Genomic DNA, 18,955 nt, shown 5'->3' with positions numbered 1-18,955 from the left:
TTTCCAGTTCACGATCGCAATTTAATTTGGACATTTCAGGTACTTGTGCGCGGCGAAGTGCGCGGCGCTCTCTGTTGTGCGCGGCGCGCTCTGTTGAACTTGCGCGGGGCGTTCTCTGGTTTCCATTTTAATCAAATGTTCTGATCAAAGTCTTGAGTGCACGGTGGTGTGCGCGGATAGTGCGCGGCGCTCACTGTAGCTTTCATTTTTCTGTTTCTTCGTTTCTTGTTCTGGTTTTGATCTTTGAGTTGTTTCAGTCATTATCTTCAACATTTCTTCAAGTATTCAATGATTCTATGCTTAATTACAATACAATGGAATAATAATGGAAATATTACAAATTCGTATGAAATAACCGACGATAGGACTTGATATTGTGACTAATGATATGTCTATTTTGAGTAATATCAGCGACCAACGAAAGCACCAAACGAATAGTAGTCATCTTCACCACCGGTGAAAATATCTCTTGGTAATCAACCCCTTTCCTTTGTTGAAACCCATTAACCACTAACCGTGCTTTGTACCTTTTCTTGCCATCCACCTCATTCTTTATTCTATACACCCATTTGTTTTGCAACGCCTTTTTATCATGAGGTAATTTCAATAGTGACCAAGTCTTGTTTTTCTCATGTGACCACATCTCTTCTTTCATAGAAAACTCCCATTGTATAGATTCTTTGGACTTTCTTGCTTCAAAGTAACTTTCGGGTTCACCATTCTCGGTATAGAGAAAGTAGTTTGTTGATGGAGAATACCTAGGATTAGGTTTGAGCACTCTAGTCGAGCGTCTAAGTATAGGAGCAACCGGTATGGTTAGACCGGTTTCATTAGTAGCCTCCTCATCACTAGAACTCGCACTATGTTCGGAATTATAACCGCTAACCGAACCATCCCCATCATTGTCAAGATCCGACCCATCACCATTAATCGACAATTCATTGTTCCCCAAACTCCCACTAGAAGCCGCAATATCATCAAGAGAAACACCGTCAAGAATAACTTGATCCGGTTTCTGACTCCATGTTTCTGGTTTGCCATAGACCGAATCTTCATCAAAGGTAACATCACGCGATCGAATAACCTTTCTAGCTTCATTATCCCAACAACGATAGCCCATCTCATCTGAACCATAACTAATGAACGTACACTTTTTTGACTTAGCTTCAAGTTTATCTTTATCAATATCTTTGGTTTTCACATAAACATTACACCCAAAGATTCTAAGATGATCATAACTAACCTTTTTACCTAGCCATTCTTGCTCGGGAATTCGTAAATCCAATGGTGTTGAGGGTCCCCTATTAATCAAATAAGCCGTCGTATTAACCGCATCCGCCCAAACCATCTTAGGCAAATCGGCATGTAGTCTCATACTCCTAGCCCTTTCATTCAACGTACGATTCATACATTCGGCGACCCCATTGTGTTGCGGTGTCTCCGGTACCGTTTTCAACATTCTAATACCGAACTTTGCACAATGGTCTTTAAACTCAAGACTACCGTATTCTCCTCCATTGTCCGACCTTAAGAACTTGACTTTTAAATTTGTCTCATTCTCAACCATAGCTTTCCACTTCACAAAAGTACCAAAAACTTCGGATTTAGCTTTAAGAAAGGAAACTCATACCTTTCGAGTGTAGTCATCAATGAAGGTGACATAATAACGAGAACCTCCATGTGATTCTACATTCGTTGGCCCAAAAATATCCGTATGAACTAGCTCCAATTTCTTTAACTTTGGTGAATTCCCCGATTTAACAAAAGTTACCTTCTTTTGCTTCCCATAAGTACATGGTTCGAAAAACCCTAGCTCTATCTTTTTCAAATCCGGAATTCTCCCACTCAAACTAAGAACCTTCATACCCTTCTCACCCATATGCCCGAGTCTTCGGTGCCATAGAGTAGAACTAGCCCCAACGTCAACCGTAGCAATCACCGTATCTTCTTCAAACACCTCAACCATATAAAGAGTTCCCATTTTATGTCCACGAGCTATGACACTACTACCCTTAATCACCTCCCATTGGCGATTCTTGAAAGAAACCTCATTACCTTCTTCATCTAATTGACCAACCGAGATTAACTTCCTTTTTAACTTAAGAATAAACGTCACGTTCTTCAACGTCCAATTAGAACCAAGAGTAGTCTTCAATACAACATCTCCTATACCTTTAATCTCGATACTTTTGTTGTTTGCCAATCTAACTTTACCTTAATACGTCCGAAAATTCCTCATCACGCTCTTAGTGGGTGTAGCGTGAAACGAAGCTCCCGAATCCAAGACCCAAGACTCCACCGAACTTTCAACACTACATAATAGTGAATCCTCCTAGTGGGTGTAGCGTGAAACGAAGCTCCTGAATCCAAGACCCAAGACTCCACCAAACTTTCAACACTACATAATAGTGCATCCTCCGTATCTTCCGAAGTCAAGTTAACATCTTTAACCGGAGCATTCTTACAAAATCTTTGATAATGCCCCTTTTGATTGCAACCCCAACAAATAACGTCACTTCGATCTTTCGATGGATACCTCTTCTTGAACATCCCTTTACCCTTCTTCACACCGCGATCAACTTTCCTACCACGGTTGTCGGTACTCAACAAAGAACCCGATAAAAATTCCCCCGAACTTCTCCTACGAGTGTCTTCACCAAGAATTAAATCCCTAATTCCTTCATACGCAAGCTTAGTAGTACTGGTCGAGCTACTAACCGCGGTAACCGTACCCGACCAACTTTCCAGTAATGATGAAAGCAAGATTAGTGCTTTTAGTTCATCATCAAATTTGATTTCAACTGACTCTAATCTTGAAACAAGATTGTTGAATTCATTGATATGATCCGTTGCACTCATACCTTCTTTCATCTTCGTGTTGAACAATTGTCGCATTAGAAAAACCTTATTCGCCGTCGTAGGTTTCTCATACATGTTGGAGAGCGCCTTCAAACAATTAAACGTTGTCTTTTCGTTCATAATATTACCAACAACGTTCTTGGAGAGTGCAAGACGAACCGTACTCAAAGCTTGACGATCCAAGAGCATCCAATCGGCATCGTTCATGCCTTCGGGTTTAGTCTCCAACAAAGGTTGGTGAAGTTTCTTTTGATACAAGTAGTCTTCTATTTGCATCTTTCAAGAGGCGAAGTCTTTACCATCAAACCGCTCGATCTTTAATTTACCGTCTTCCGCCATCATTCCCAACTCGAACCTTGAGCTCTAGATACCAATTGTAAGGATTAAAGGACCCAAACAATAGAGTAATTCCAGAGAATTACCCTTCCACAATCGACAAACGAAAGAACAATAATGAAAGAATTAAAAACGCGAGATTTAACGTGGTTATATGTAATCGAATGTCGATTACTTTAATCCACGGGCCAACTAAGGAGATTTTATTGATATAATTCGTGCACATACATAAGGGTTACAATAGGATGCTTATATAGGCCAAAAACAACAAGGAAACATCTTGGAGAACAAGAAAAACGTCAATATGGAAACCTCTCCGTCAGACGAGCCGCGCCACGCCATATGGGGCCGCGCCGCGCCTCAAAGGCAAAACTCCGGACATTAGGTTTTCCAATCTGATGCTCTGTTCACATGTTAGGCCGCGTCGCGCCTCCCTGTTCGTTCGAATGCTTTTGTTTTGATATTCTTCACATCCAACAGGGTCGTACCCAAACCCAAATACCAGTGAAAACTCTTGACAAGGATCATAAGGAACATTTGGAACATTTAGTTTGCGCTTAATCGAAGGGTTCCACATGGTAATTGAAGTGATATTTGCTCTGTTGTAAAAACATATGATTCCATAACAATAAATGAAGGCACTATAACCACCAGAGAAATTGAGCAAGTCTAATTCCAAGAATGGTCCTTCTAGTTTTAGTTGGTGTAACATTTGACAAGCATCTTTTTGTATATGAATTTGATGTGCGACATTAACAGTTCGCCTAGCTCGTGCAGCTGAATGAATAGATTGCTTACAGATGAAGTTGGAGCTATCGATACGAGAACACCATGATTTGAAAACACATCTAAATTGGAGGATATATTTGGGTGACAGTCTTACAATGATATCATCAAGCAAGTCTTCACATAGTTCAACTTCAACCATTTTATTCTGCAAACATTAAATAGTTTACAGAGTTATTTTATGCATATAAATGAATGAATTGGAATGATTTTTTCGTGTTCAGATTGTTGACCGGAGAGAGTCAATATTTTTACTCACATATATACGGGTTATCCTTGACTGTTTCGACCGTTTCAATGGCTACCCATGCAACCATGCTATGGGTTTGATTAAAGTCTGAGACCTCTTGAGACAAGGCAGAACTTGAAGTTTTGGGGAAAAAGATAACATAAACAAGGTTGCAAAAATTGCTAATCGGGGACTAATTGTACGGGACCTTGGACGAAATAGTCGGTCAAATTGAAGAGTAATCACCAAAGGGTCATTGGCCTGGCGGTATCGTGGTGGCCTTTTTAACCAAGAGGTTAAGGGTTCAAGTCCTGTTGTGGACATTTTTCGTGGATTATTGTAAATATTCGTGTAAAGTGTGTGTGATTTTGCCTTTAAAAAAAAATGAGGAGTAATCGGATGATGGCTAAGATTGACTTTAACTGACTTTAATTTGAGTGATAAATTCCTACTTTATCCGATTAATTCAAATTAGCCCCGGTTAATCCTATTAATCTCCGATTTATATTGACCAAATTCATTGGTTGTTGACCGAGTAACCACCGTATAATAACGAAGCATATAATTAAGTCGAAGAACATGCACTTAATATAAATTACTATTATAATAAAAAACTTTATGCATAATACAAACCTTAAATATTTAATTTCATGAAGACAAATAAACCATGTAAATTGATCGCAGCTCTAAAAAATAGAATATAGAAGGTATGATTTCGGTTTATGCCTTTAATAATAATACGGAGCAAGGTTGCAAAAGACGTGAGAAGGGGTCAAGACGGTCGGGTTCTAAAAAGGTCGAGACGTTCGAGACGAGGTCGAGGCGGACGTTGACTAAAGTTGACTTTTAAATATATAAGTATATAAATGTATGTATGTGTACATATTTTAAAGCCAAAAATTTTAATTGACTAATTTGTACTCATAATTGTTATCACTGTTAATATAATACATAAAATTCTAACTAAAATACGACAAATTTGACCAATTTTACCGAATTTCTTGCTTTTTCGAATTTTGAGAGACTTTGACTTGATTTTTTACAATTTTGACCCGAATTTTGACCGTTAACCGTCATATTAGACGGTGTTCTTCTAGATGGGATGGGCTAGTCACCAAAACGTCGCAACGAGCGTCGAGACGGCTCAAGACGAGGTGTTTTACAACGGTGATACGGAGTAATAATAATATAAGGAAAACCCTGCTGATTATAAGGCCAGCTCGTTATATTCTGACCATTCTCATGGTGGACTTTAAGGCCCAATATGTTATTGGACTTATAATTATAAGCCAAGCCCTTCATGATTTGAATTTAGATTTAACATTAATTAATTAAATTTAATAAATGTAACTAGTTTAACAACCGCGAATTCACGAGATTATGAAATTAAAGCTACAATGTCGATGTAATATAATTGAGTGATGTAATAGAACAATTTTACAATTGAAAATTTACATGGACATCTAACCATTTCCATTTACAAATTTTTGTTATTATTATTATGTATGTTGTTATTGTTATTATTATGTTGTTCTTGAATATATAGAAAATGGGAAAATATCCAGCCATACCTTTTGCGGCGAGCCTTTTGCGATGGCATGCCTCGGTATTGCCATTTAAGGAGGGAAAACTAGCGTGAACTAGCTTGGAGGGAAAATTTCAGCACTACATTTTGCGGCGAGCCTTTTGCGATGGCATGCCTCGGTATTGCCATTTAAGGAGGGAAAACTATTTGCGGCGACTATCATCGCCGCAATTGAATTTTCAAAGTTTGACTATAAACCTATCTTGACCCATACCAAGAATTTTTTTTTACTATAAACCTAAATTGTTTACTGTGGTGTTAGCATGTTTTGACCCATATGCATATAGTCATAGTCTATGCAGGGCATACAGAATTACACGACATATGTATTATGACAAAAGTAGAGTCAGAGTATAGGTGACATTCTTGACCCATTTGATTATGAATGTTACGATTTGAGTGATGTTTAACGCTAGGATGAGTATAATAAAAAGAATTAGATAAAAAGGGAAAATGTCAAATAAGTTTTTGAATCCCTTAATATTCCTATTCCTACATTAATTAATATTGCAATGAAAGTATCATTGTACTAAGAGTTCAAGCTCAAGAGGTTGTTAAGATTTCAAAGCCAGTGGTTTCCTTTTTCAAGGTCAAAATTATTATGCATTTTTATGTGGGTGGTTAGTTGCAACAATTTTGATAACAAATAGAATAAAAAAAGAGTAAGGTATGGAATAACCTATTTAAGAGTAACTGTAAACACATTATGTCTAAAATTTGCACCAGTCGAAAATGGTAAATGTTCACCTACAACTGCAAGTTTAATGAAATGTTCATCTTTGCATGCCCTGCAATGCTAGACTCGGGGGCGTTTTGGTGTTGGGACGAAGAAATAGGGAGACATACTTATGTACTTCAACAGATGCTACTTTCAGATTTCCATGAACTTATGTGTAAACATCTCACTTTTTATACAAATTCACAATCTGGTTGTTATAAAGTTGAACTATATATACAACTTAAACATAGCTTAACAATTTCGTGTCACGCTCAATGTCATCACAAAAATAATTAAATACCATGGTTGCAGTTTTGTAGTAAACAACTGTATGTAAGTGCAGTAAGTAATGACAGGGTCATGAAAACGAATAGCCGAAAATCATACAACAAATGTGTTTTCAAACAACTACTCTATAAAACACTAAAATCGGAAAATATGGCTGTTGTCACAAACACCTAAACACGGATAATATTTTTTCAAACATGTTGGTCTCTTTGTTTGTCGAACAATTATCGTTGTCTAACAATGCAAGGGTCTCCATATAGCTATCAAACTCATATTTAACGCACGAATTTGTACAATGGAATGCCTCTGTGAAAGGATTATAAGCTTTATTAGGAACCTCCAACTGCTCATCTTTTTTAACTTTATAAACTCTAGTTCCGTCTGTAACATCAAAATACCTAACTTTGAATGGTTTAGACCAAGATGCAACATTATTATTATTATCGTCTAATTTCCTTAACCACATCGAGCTATCTTCACCATCGTCCGAAAGCAGAGTCAGATAACCTTCATAGATTGATAGGTTGATAGTTCCCCGCGTGGTACTTGGCAAAGGAATGGCGCCAAAAACACGACTACTTAAGTCAAATGTGAGTATATAAGAATCGTTTGTGTTAGGCGAATTATTTCTAACCACCCAGTGCATCGCTCCATCGACAAAACAGGGTGCTGACTGGACCTTAAAAGGCGGATCAGCTTCAGGAAGATCAACCTGACTCCAAGCGTTTTTCTTCGTAGAGTAAAGATATAGAGCTTGCAAGGTGGTTCCATAAGATAAACCGACAACGTTGTAATCATCTGCGATTGGGTTGTAGCCAAACCCAAATTCCACTGATGAATACTCTTCAAAAGGATTAAAATTAGGAATTTCTGGAACGTTTAGTTTGCGCCTAATTGAAGGGTTCCACAAGGTAATTGAAGGGATGATTGTTTTGTGATTATAAAGACATATGATTCCATAACATGAATCAAAGGCACTGCAATCACCAGGGAACTTGAGCGAGTCTAATTTTAAGAATGGTCCTTTAGGTTTTGATCTGCATAAGATTTTATAAACACCATTTTTTATATGAACTTGATATGCAACATCAACATTTCGCCTACATCGTGTAGATGATTGAATAGCTTGCTTACGTATGAAGTTGAAGCTATCGATACGAGAACACCATGATTTTGAAACACATCTAAATTGGAGGATGAATTTGGGCGGCAGCCTTGCAATGATTTCATCAAGTAGGTCTTCACATAGTTCAACTTCAACCATTTTATTCTGCAAACATTAAATAGTAAAACACCAATGTTCTTTACATATAAACATTTATGTGCAGTCTAACATGGAAGAAAATTTCATGTGCTCGGTTCAATCGGGTTACTTCATGACTGTTTCCAACCTTTTTCCGAGAAACATTATTCTATGCATATATTATCAAAAAGAAGGTTACTCAAATCCAAGGGGAAAAAGATAAGTCACAGTTGGAACAAAATATTGTAAACCACTAATTAGTCAGAATGGCAAAAAATTTATGGATAACTTAAAAGTACTATCATTATCAATAATATTAATATATTATTATTGGCATCAAAATAATACTCCATCATATATCATATACAATCATATAATATTGAAAGTTTGACACATATATAATAGCAACGATAAGTTAATATTTGTTTCTTTGACAACACGTCATACTTTCAATATTCTCTAGTAGTTTTCTTAGATGTTCTTATCAAAATCTAAACAAGTAGTTAAGTTGGGAAAGTAACAAAAGAAGCATACAAATTGAAGAACCTGTACACAATAAATATGAAAATCGTTGTAAAACATTGATAATACTAACCTAAAATCTTTGATTTCGTGAAGAAACATAGACCATGCAAATTGAGCGAAGCTTTGCGAAAGATATTGAAGGTATAATTTCGGTTTAGACGCCTGATATAAACCCTGTTGATAATTGATAATTAAAATTGATTATAAGGCCGGCCCGATAAGGCCGGCTCCCTATATATTCTCTCATTCGGACTTTAAGGCCCAATATATTACTCAGACCTATAATTATAAGCCCACCCCAGCATTTATGGCATTTAAAACATTAAACACCATTAAACAAACAACAACAACAACAACAACAACAACAACAACAACAAGTGGCTTTTTATTTTATAATTGGAATAAAAATCGACAAGTGGCTTTTTTATTTTATTTATTTGTTGAGTTGTTGATAATGCTAAAAACGAATATATATTTCATAGCATTATCCTTCAAGAAAGACAAGCTTTTAGTTGCAATTGTTCTATTTACAAGTGATATTCGTTTAAATAATAAAAAGTGAAGACAAAAGACAGATTCGACGATTTGAAGACGCAAATGACCAAAAAGCTTAAATGTACAAGATACAATCCAAGTGGTTCAATTTATTGATGAGAAACGTCTAAAAGTTACAAGAGTACAAGCCGCGAAACGCAAAGTACAAGATATCTAAGCGTACGAAAGGACGTTCGAAAATCCGGAATCGGGACATAAACCGAGTATCAATGCGCGACGCAACGGACCTAAAATTACAAGTCAACTATGCACAAGAATATAATATAATATATATTAATTATATAAAATTATATATATTATATTATATATATTATATAACATCGACAAACTAGAAAACAAAGCAATGTGAGCTGTCCCAGGAGGCCATGCGATCGCATGGCCTGGAAGTTATAATTCCATGCGATCGCATGGGAAGAAAAAGGTGGTCAGGTCCTATAAATACCACTATATTCGACGAGTAAATTACACCTTCATATATTCAATATGATCTCTCACTCTCTCAATATATATTTATATTTATATTTTATAATTATAATTTTAATTAAGTTAATAATAATAAGGTTATAGTAGCGAATGTTTTAAGGTTTGTAAGTCGAAACTCTGTCCGTGTAATACTACGCGATAAATACTCATTGTAAGTTAAGTTCAACCTTTTTAAATTAATGTCTCGTAGCTAAGTTATTATTATGTTTATTTAAGCCGAAGTAATCGTGATGTTGGACTAAATATTAAAGACTGGATTATTGGGCTTTGGACCATAATTGGGGTTTGGACAAAAGACCGACACTTGTGGAAATTGGACTATGGGCTATTAATGGGCTTTATATTTAATTAACTAAATGATATCTTGTTAATTTAATAAAGAGATTACAACTTGACGTATTTATATATAACCACATACGCTTGACTGGGTACGGTGGGCGAGATATCTATAAATGCTAATAATTGTTCATTTGACCGGACACGGGGATAGATTAATAGTCAATGGACTCATTGAAACAGGGGTGGATTACATTCAAGGGTAATTGGTGTAATTGTTAATAAAGTATTAAAACCTTGGATTACATGCAGTCGATAACCTGGTGTAATCATTAAACAAAATATTAAGACCTTATTACGGTTTAAATCCCCAATTAGTTGGAATATTTGACTTCGGGTATAAGGTTAATTTGGCGAAGACCCTCGCACTTTATAATTATCACCGATGGACTATTATGGACAAAACCAGATGGACTTATCAAATAATCCTGGATAAAGGACAATTAACCCATGGTAATAAATTAAAATTAACACGTCGAACATCATGATTACGGAAGTTTAAATAAGCATAATTCCTTTTTTATATCTCATCGTACTTTTATTTATTGTCATTTTATTTATCGTACTTTTATTTATCATCATTTATTTTTACACTTTACTTGTATTTTTAATTATTGTACTTTTATTTATTGTCATTTACTTTACGCTTTAAAATAAGTTATATTTGTATTTAATATTTTACATTAGGTTTTGACTGTGATATAAGACTTAAAATCGAAAAACTGGTCATTAAACGGTAAAACCCCCCTTTTATAATAATAATAATACTACTTATATATTTATATTTATACAAATATAGTTAATAAAAATATAGCGTTAAACTCAGCAGATCCCTGTGGAACGAACCGGACTTACTAAAAACTAAATTACTCTACGATTAGGTACACTGCCTATAAGTGTTGTAGCAACGTTTAGGTATATCCATTCTATAAATAAATAAATAACTTGTGTAAAATTGTATCGTATTTAATAGTATTTTGCAGTAACTATAATAGTATTTCGTACTAAACCTCGCACACATCAAGTATTTTTGGCGCCGCTGCTGGGGACCATCAAGCGAAAGCGAAACGCTATAAAAAAGATTTTTATTAAGTTTTAATCTATTTTTGTAAAAATATATTTTAATAATTTTTAAATATTAAAAACAAAAATATAAAAAATTTATATATATAAGTATATAAAATAAAAAGTTTATATATTTTGTTAAAAGCTAATTTTATATTTTTACTATAAAACTAATAATTATTTTTATTTTAGATATTTAAAAATATAAGTTTATTTAAATTAATATAAATATATTTCTATAAATTAAATACATAATAAAAATAAAAAAGGTAATCGGGCCGAGTACTGTAGCAGCCCAAACAAATTGGCCTGGTATCCTAACCCATGCGACCTTATGGATTTAAAACCCTTAACTCATGCGATCGCATGAGCTGAGGTGACAGGTCTTAAACCTTAGCCGGCAGAACTAGGGCTCGATTTAATTATTATTATTATTAATTAATTAGAATTGGGTTTAATTTAATATAATTAGTTTAAGTTTAGTTTTAATTAATTATAAGTTTTAATTAGTTTTATTAATTTATAAATTAGTACTTTTATAAAATAATAATATAAAAATAATATTTTTATAAAAAATAAGTAATTTTATCAATTTTTGTCTCTTTTTATAAATTATATATTTTTATCGTTTAATTCATAAATTGTATATTTATCTTTCGTACTTAGTTTTAAACTTAGTTTTTGCCGTAGCTATTTTATATTTCTAGATTTTTAGGCTTTGCCGTAAAATCTCTTTAAGTGCTTTTTCTTTAGATTAAGATTTAGGAGCTTTAGAATTTTACGACATCGCTTATCGCTTTTATATTTAATAGATTTTAGTGCCTTTTTAAGTTATTGCCGTTTTGGATATAGAATTCCTTTTAAGCTTTAATTCATTTAGGCACAACTTTTTTAGATTTAGTTTTTAGACTTTTAAGTTTCGACGCTTTACTTTTTTTTTATTATTTTTCGACTATTTGTTTTTCGACGTTTGTTTTTTTACCTCTTATTTTTCGCCGCGCTTTTTCTTTTTCATTTCTACGCTCTAGTTTTTAGGACATAGAATTTTCTATATTTTCTTTATATCTCGACGAAAAATTATTTTAAGCGGTTAAATTGATAGACATCCAAAATTTTCTGGTTCGTAGTAATAGTTGGATTTGTTAGTGGCGAGTTGTGGGCTTCCGATTTAAAAGGTCCTGGCTACCTGCTGCATCTATTGGCTATTCGAAACGTTGGCAAAATCAGAAAAGTCTATTAATTTGATAACTTATATAATTTTTATCTTTATAACCAATAGGATATTCAGTGAATGCACCGAGCAAAACGTTCACCACCTTTCATACGTTCACCACCTGTAACTCGATCAAGACATCTAGCCAATATTGTCGCCGTTGATTTTTCTTTAGAATAATCATCTAGTCGAACAAGTACTCCAACTCAAATTTCCGATAATCCAATTTTTGAAACCGACTTCACAATTGAGGACCCGAAAGATATTCGAGGATAATTCAGAGATCCTGAACCACTAATTATTCCTTCTGAACCACAAATTAATCACCCAGAGATTATCGAGGAAGAAACTGTTAAATCAGAATCTTCTAGTGATTCAGATTCAACCATTTCTGTAGCGACCCGACCAAATCGTCATTGACGGCGCCGACTACTTAGGTCCCGTTATGTGGTCGTAGTCCCTATATGAGACTCGTTTGACCAAAATTATGTCGCGTTCATTTGAAACGTATCATGCTTGCAAAGTTTAGTTTACAAAACCGTTCGACGACAAGTTTAAGTTTACAAGAGTATAAAGTATAAATGAAATAACTTGCGACATAATTAGTTGAAAATCACGGTTTCTATAAATAGCGTAAGTATGTAGACAAAAGTTTGAATCTAAAGGTGCTATCACTAGCGTATGTATGTATGTATGTATGTATGTATGCTTGACTCCAAGCAAGTATGAGTGTACGCGGGAGCATGTATCAAATAGCCAAGTATGAACCTGAGAAACATATAGAAAACTGTCAACGAAAATCGTTGGTGAAATCATAGGTGTTTGTAAACGTTGGTTTTGAACCACAAGATTTAATATAAGATGATTATCAAAATCATTTGCATTCCAAAGTTGTTGTTTGTATCCCGGGAACCCAATTATCAAACTTAACTATTTTGCACCATTTGCATAGTGTTAGAACATACACTAGACCCGAAAATATATTTCATCCGCTAACGGTAGCGAACCGTCCGAATGAGGCTCGTCAAGCCCATGTGATCACATAATATAAGTTCACGTTTACACCCTGCAAGTGTAACTAATGATAATTGAATTGAGGCTTTTTGTTCAAACCCGTACGTGGAATGTTCGTTTCCGTACTTGTATTCAAAGTGTAAAAGTATGTAGTATAAAACCGTATATGTTTCTCATCCCATGATTTAAAAGTATAAAAGTTGTTGAAAGATGGGACTATGATCTCACCTCGAGTGCACGAGTATAAATGTACTTCACAAAGTAAACTTGTGCATGAAAGTTGCTTAGTCGTGACCTAAACAAGTAAGTTGTATCAATTAACCGGTTACGACACAAGGTCGGGCGAAATGTGTTCGATTAGTCCTATGGCTCGTTACGACTCGATTAAATATAGCATGTGAATCACGTTGTCAAGTTTCATGCAAGAATCAAGTATAAAATAAGATTTGAACGATTGCATAAGTGTTTGGTTAAGTTTGACTAAAAGTTAAACTCGGTCAAGTCAAAGTCAACGAAAAAGTCAACACGTTCGGGTCGGGTCCCGAACTATTTTTCTAAGGTTTTTAATCATATATAAGCATGTTAGAACAAGTTACATGTGAATCGGAGGTGCGTAGCGTAGCAAACATTTTCTAAATTTTGACCATGTAGGTCAGAACCCAAACACGGCAAATGCCGCGCCGCGACCAAGGAGGGCCGCGCCGCGACATTTAACGTGGTCTGGTGCCTGGTCAGTTTCAATTGTTCAAGTCAAAATTAACTCTTCAATTTAGCACAATTCACAAACCGTAAACGCTTAGAACACGTATCTTATATCATTGGAAATGTAATTTGACGAGGAACACAACTAAACACTTTTCATCAAGCAAAAACATCAATTACAATAACCGAAATCTCGTCAAGTGATCAATAAAGGTTTATTTTCAAAGTTTCAAGTTCATCAAATGCATTTTAAGTTTCGGGAATCCAATTCACACATGTGATATGCCGTTTTGAAGGTAATGAAACATACGTTACAACTATACATTTACAATTTACATTTCATGGCATTCAAGCATCAAAAATTTCGTTTTAAGTCTATCAAACCCTAACCAAAATCCACAAAAATCAATATTCATGTTTTTGAAGTTTTCTTAATCAACCTACGCATCAAAACGAAGCTAGTGATACTAGTAACACAATTAAAACATGAACTTTAACAATTTAACAACATTAACTCATCTAAAATCAAAGATTTAGCACACCCATTTCAAATGTTCAAACTAGTTACTCAAAACAACTAATCGAGCAAACAAAACATATATTCATGTTATACACGAGCCATAGACACTAACTAACACCATTTTAAGTATATAAAATGAATTTAAAGAAATTTAGTGTTTTAGAAATGTTACCCAAACGAGATGAAATTGGTACCAAAATGTAGAGGATGAAGAGAGAATCTCGAATATGTAATTTGTTTTGATGTTTGCTTCTTGATTCGGATTTAGATGATGATTTTGTGAAGATGGGTGTTTGAGTTCAAAAATGGAAGATGAGAAAGGAGAGAAAGAGATGAGGAGGTGAGTGGAAGTGAATGGGTGGATGAGGTGGGTTGACTAGTTGACCTAGTCAACTAGTTTGCCCACTTGGCAACCTCGGTCCCTCAAGTTTCAAAGCGGGTGCGGAAATTAACCAAACGAATATTTTAAAAACGCTCAAGTAAACAAGTTATGTTATAATTAAATAACGAGAATATTATGAACGTTTGTCAACGGAATCTACGAATATAAATAACGAAAGATATTATTTTTATTAAAAAAAGATAGTGTTAAAAATAAATTTAACGGAAAAATGCGGGATGTTACAATTTCAATCATGGAAGAAACGGAACCTCAAAGTATGGAGGACCGAATGAAAGCTACACGCACTGGCCAAGGTCACGCAATTATTCAACCAGACGTTAATGCGCCAGATTATGAAATCAAATGACAAATCCTACACATGGTAACTAATCAGTGCCAATTTAGTGGTATGCCAAAAGAAGATCCAAACGAACATCTTCGAACCTTTAATAGGATCTGTACTCTATTCAAAATTAGAGAAATTGAAGATGAACAGATCTATCTCATATTATTTCCCTGGACTTTAAAGGGGGAAGCCAAAGATTGGTTAGAATCGTTACCTGAAGGAGCGATTGATTCATGGGATGTTTTAGTTGAAAAATTTCTTAAAAGATTCTTTCCGGCATCTAAAGCCGTAAGACTTCAAGGAGAAATTGCCACGTTCGCACAAAAGCCAAATGAAACGCTATATGAGGCATGGACAAGATTGAAAAAAATGTTGAGAAGTTGTCCTCAACACGGTCTAGATACTTATCAAATAGTTCAAATATTTTACAAGGGAGTCGACGTCGCTACACGAAAAGACATCGACACAGCAGCTGGTGGTTTTATTATGAAGAAAATCGCAACTGAAGCTCACAAAATTATTGATAACACAGCATCCCACTCACATGAGTGGCATCAAGAAAAAGATATCTTCCGTTCATCTAAAACGGCTAGAGCCGATTCTAGCCATGACTTGATTCCATTTCCGCAAAGCTAGATGCTTTCGAAAGATAAATGGAAAATATGACTAAAGATATTCACGCAATACGAATTAGTTGTGAGCAGTGTGGAGGACCCCATTTGACAAAAGATTGTCTCAGTGTTGAACAAACCATGGAACAAAGAGAGAATGTTTCATACATGAACCAAAGGCCGAGAAATAATTATCAGAATAATTATCAACCACCAAGACCAAACTGCAATCAAAATCAGAATTATAACCAAAATGTTCCATACAACAACCAACAAGGACCTAGCAATCAACAAGTATCTAATAACACTTATAACCAGCAAAGACCTATTTTTCCAAATAAACCACCACAAACCGATGAGAAGAAGACAAACTTAGTTGAAATGATGGCAAAGCTAATAGAATCTCAAAACCAGTTATTTACATCTCAGAAACAAACTAATGAACAAAATGCCCAAGCATTTAGAAATCAACAAGCTTCAATCCAAAATCTGGAACAAGAAGTGAGCAACCTAGCAAGGTTGATAGGTGAAAGAAAACCGGGAAGTCTACCTAGCGATACAAATGCTATCCCCGGAATGAAACAGCTAAAGTCATTACCACAAGAAGTGGTATTACACTTAAACCACCTGAAATACCTGTAATTTCTGATGAATCTATTCCTACTACACAGGCACCACAGCCTAAGCAAGAGAAGGAAACAGAATCGGTAGTTGAAAAGGTTAATGAAGATAACACAGTTAAGGCAAAATCTTATGTTAAACCATACCAACCACCACTTCCTTACCCGAGTAAAATGAGAAAAGAAAGACTTGAAGCCGAGCAATCCAAATTCTTGGATATGTTTAAACAAATAAATGTCAATTTTCCTTTCATTGATGTGATTTCAGGAATGCTAAGATACGCTAAATTCCTGAAAGATCTAATCACAAATAGAAAGAAAATGGAAGAACTCTCTGCTGTTACAATGAATGCTAATTGTTCTGCAGTGCTGTTGAATAAGATACCAGAAAAATTATCAGATCCAGGAAATTTCATAATTCCATATTTTCTTGGTAGTCTTAGTTCAATAGAAGCATTGGCAGACTTAGGCGTTAGTATAAATTTAATGCCATATTCATTATACGCTAAACTAGACCTTGGAGATTTGAAACCAACACGAATAAGCATACAACTAGCCTATCGATCAATAAAATATCCTAGAGGGATAATGGAAAATATGCTAGTTAAAGTTGGTACTTTAGTATTTCCAGTAGACTTTGTTATTCTGGACATGGAAGAAGATTCTCGAGTTCCTCTTATATTAGAAAGACCATTCTTAAACACTGCTAAAGCAATAATAGACGTGTTCGGTAAGAAACTGACCCTAAGTATAAAGGACGAGAGTGTTACCTTTTCTGTTTATAGAGCCATGCAACAACCGCAATCTGTAGATGATACATGTTATTATATTCAAACTATAGATTCACAAGCAGAATTGTTAGAAGAATTTCCAAAATTACAAGGAACATGAGAATGTTCTTTAGGAGAAGGAACTGAATCAATTGATGAAGCTGAAATGTTAGCCGCACTTATGGCTAATGAATACGAACCAATACAGAAGAACTTCAAGTACTGAAAGAGGAACACAGATATCGATACAAATCATCGATAGAAGAACCACCGATATTAGAGTTAAAGCCACTTCCAAACTATTTGGAATACGCTTATTTACATGGTGAATCTGAATTACCTGTAATAATCTCGTCTTCTCTTACGAAAAATGAAAAATCTCAACTCATTTCTGTGCTAAAAGCTCATAAACCAGCTATTGCATGGAAGATTCATGACATTAATGGTATAAGTCCTTCGTATTGGACACATAAAATCCTTATGGAAGAAGGTCATAAAACGTATGTGCAACGCCAACGAAGACTAAATTCTAATATGCAAGAAGTTGTTAAGAAAGAAATTATTAAACTGCTTAACGCAGGTTTAATTTATTCAATCTCTGATAGTCCATGGGTAAGCCATGTTTAATGTGTACCTAAGAAGGGTGGCATCACTGTCATCACAAATGAAAACGATGAGCTTATTCCTACTAGGACTGTAACATGATGGCGTGTTTATATCGATTATAGAAAATTAAATGACGCTACTAGAAAAGATCACTTTCCCTTACCTTTCATTGATCAAATGTTGGAAAGGTTAGCTGGGAACAGTTACTATTGTTTTCTTGACGGTTTCTCCGGATACTTTCAAATTCCAATCGCACCCGAGGACCAAGAGAAAACCACCTTCACGTGCCCTTATGGTACTTTTGCTTACAAACGCATGCCATTTGGACTTTGCAACGCCCCTGCAACCTTTCAAAGGTGCATGATGGCGATTTTTCACGACATGATAGAAGAATGCATGGAAGTTTTCATGGATGACTTTTCAGTCTTCGGTGATACTTTTGAAACATGTCTAGTTAATCTTGAACGAATGCTTATTAGATGCGAGAAATCAAATCTAGTACTTAATTGGGAGAAAAGCCATTTCATGGTTAAAGAAGGCATCGTTCTTGGTCATAAAATTTCACGTGAAGGAATTGAAGTGGATAGAGCTAAAGTAGATGTAATTGCTAAACTTCCATATCCCACCAATGTTAGAGGAGTTAGGAGTTTTCTAGGGCATGCCGGTTTTTACCGACGTTTCATAAAAGACTTTTCTAAAATTGCCACTCTTATGAACAAACTCCTAGAAAAAGATGCTCCATTCATCTTTTTGGATGAATGCATTAAATCTTTTAATATTCTTAAAGAAAAACTCATTAATGCGCCGATCATGATAACTCCAAATTGGAATCTACCATTTGAACTCATGTGCGATGCAAGTGATTTTGCAATGGGAGCCGTTTTAGGACAAAGGATTGAAAAATGATTTCAACCTATTTATTACGGTAGTAAGACGTTACAAGGAGCACAAACGAATTATACAACTACTGAAAAATAACTCCTTGCTATCGTCTTTGCTTTTGACAAATTTCGTTCATATCTCGTTCTAGCTAAAACGGTTGTCTATACTGATCATTCTGCTCTTAGATACCTATTTTCGAAACAAGATGCCAAACCACGATTAATCCGTTGGATCTTACTCTTACACAAGTTCGATATTGAAATTCGAGACAAAAAGGGAGC

The 18,955-nt window shown here is 35.0% G+C and overlaps 1 protein-coding gene and 1 non-coding gene across 2 annotated transcripts; both read right to left on the bottom strand.

Annotated features, from left to right (window-relative positions):
- Positions 1-6,961: 6,961 nt before the first annotated feature.
- Positions 6,962-7,863, bottom strand: LOC139871413 (F-box/kelch-repeat protein At3g23880-like). The gene is made up of 2 exons (XM_071859128.1): positions 7,859-7,863; positions 6,962-7,778 (listed from the first exon to the last, which is right to left on the bottom strand). The coding sequence occupies exons 1-2, from the start codon at positions 7,861-7,863 to the stop codon at positions 6,962-6,964; spliced, it is 822 nt and encodes a 273-aa protein (XP_071715229.1).
- A 7,613-nt stretch (positions 7,864-15,476) lies between these two features.
- On the bottom strand, positions 15,477-15,583 carry LOC139873903 (small nucleolar RNA R71). The gene has a single exon (XR_011767614.1). It is a non-coding gene; the product is annotated as a small nucleolar RNA R71 (small nucleolar RNA).
- Between the last annotated feature and the right edge of the window lie 3,372 nt (positions 15,584-18,955).

This window comes from Rutidosis leptorrhynchoides, chromosome 10, assembly GCF_046630445.1.
Source record: "Rutidosis leptorrhynchoides isolate AG116_Rl617_1_P2 chromosome 10, CSIRO_AGI_Rlap_v1, whole genome shotgun sequence".
Lineage (NCBI taxonomy): Eukaryota > Viridiplantae > Streptophyta > Magnoliopsida > Asterales > Asteraceae > Rutidosis > Rutidosis leptorrhynchoides.
Note: the sequence above shows the minus strand (reverse complement) of the source record. Positions and strands in the feature narration are given on the sequence as shown.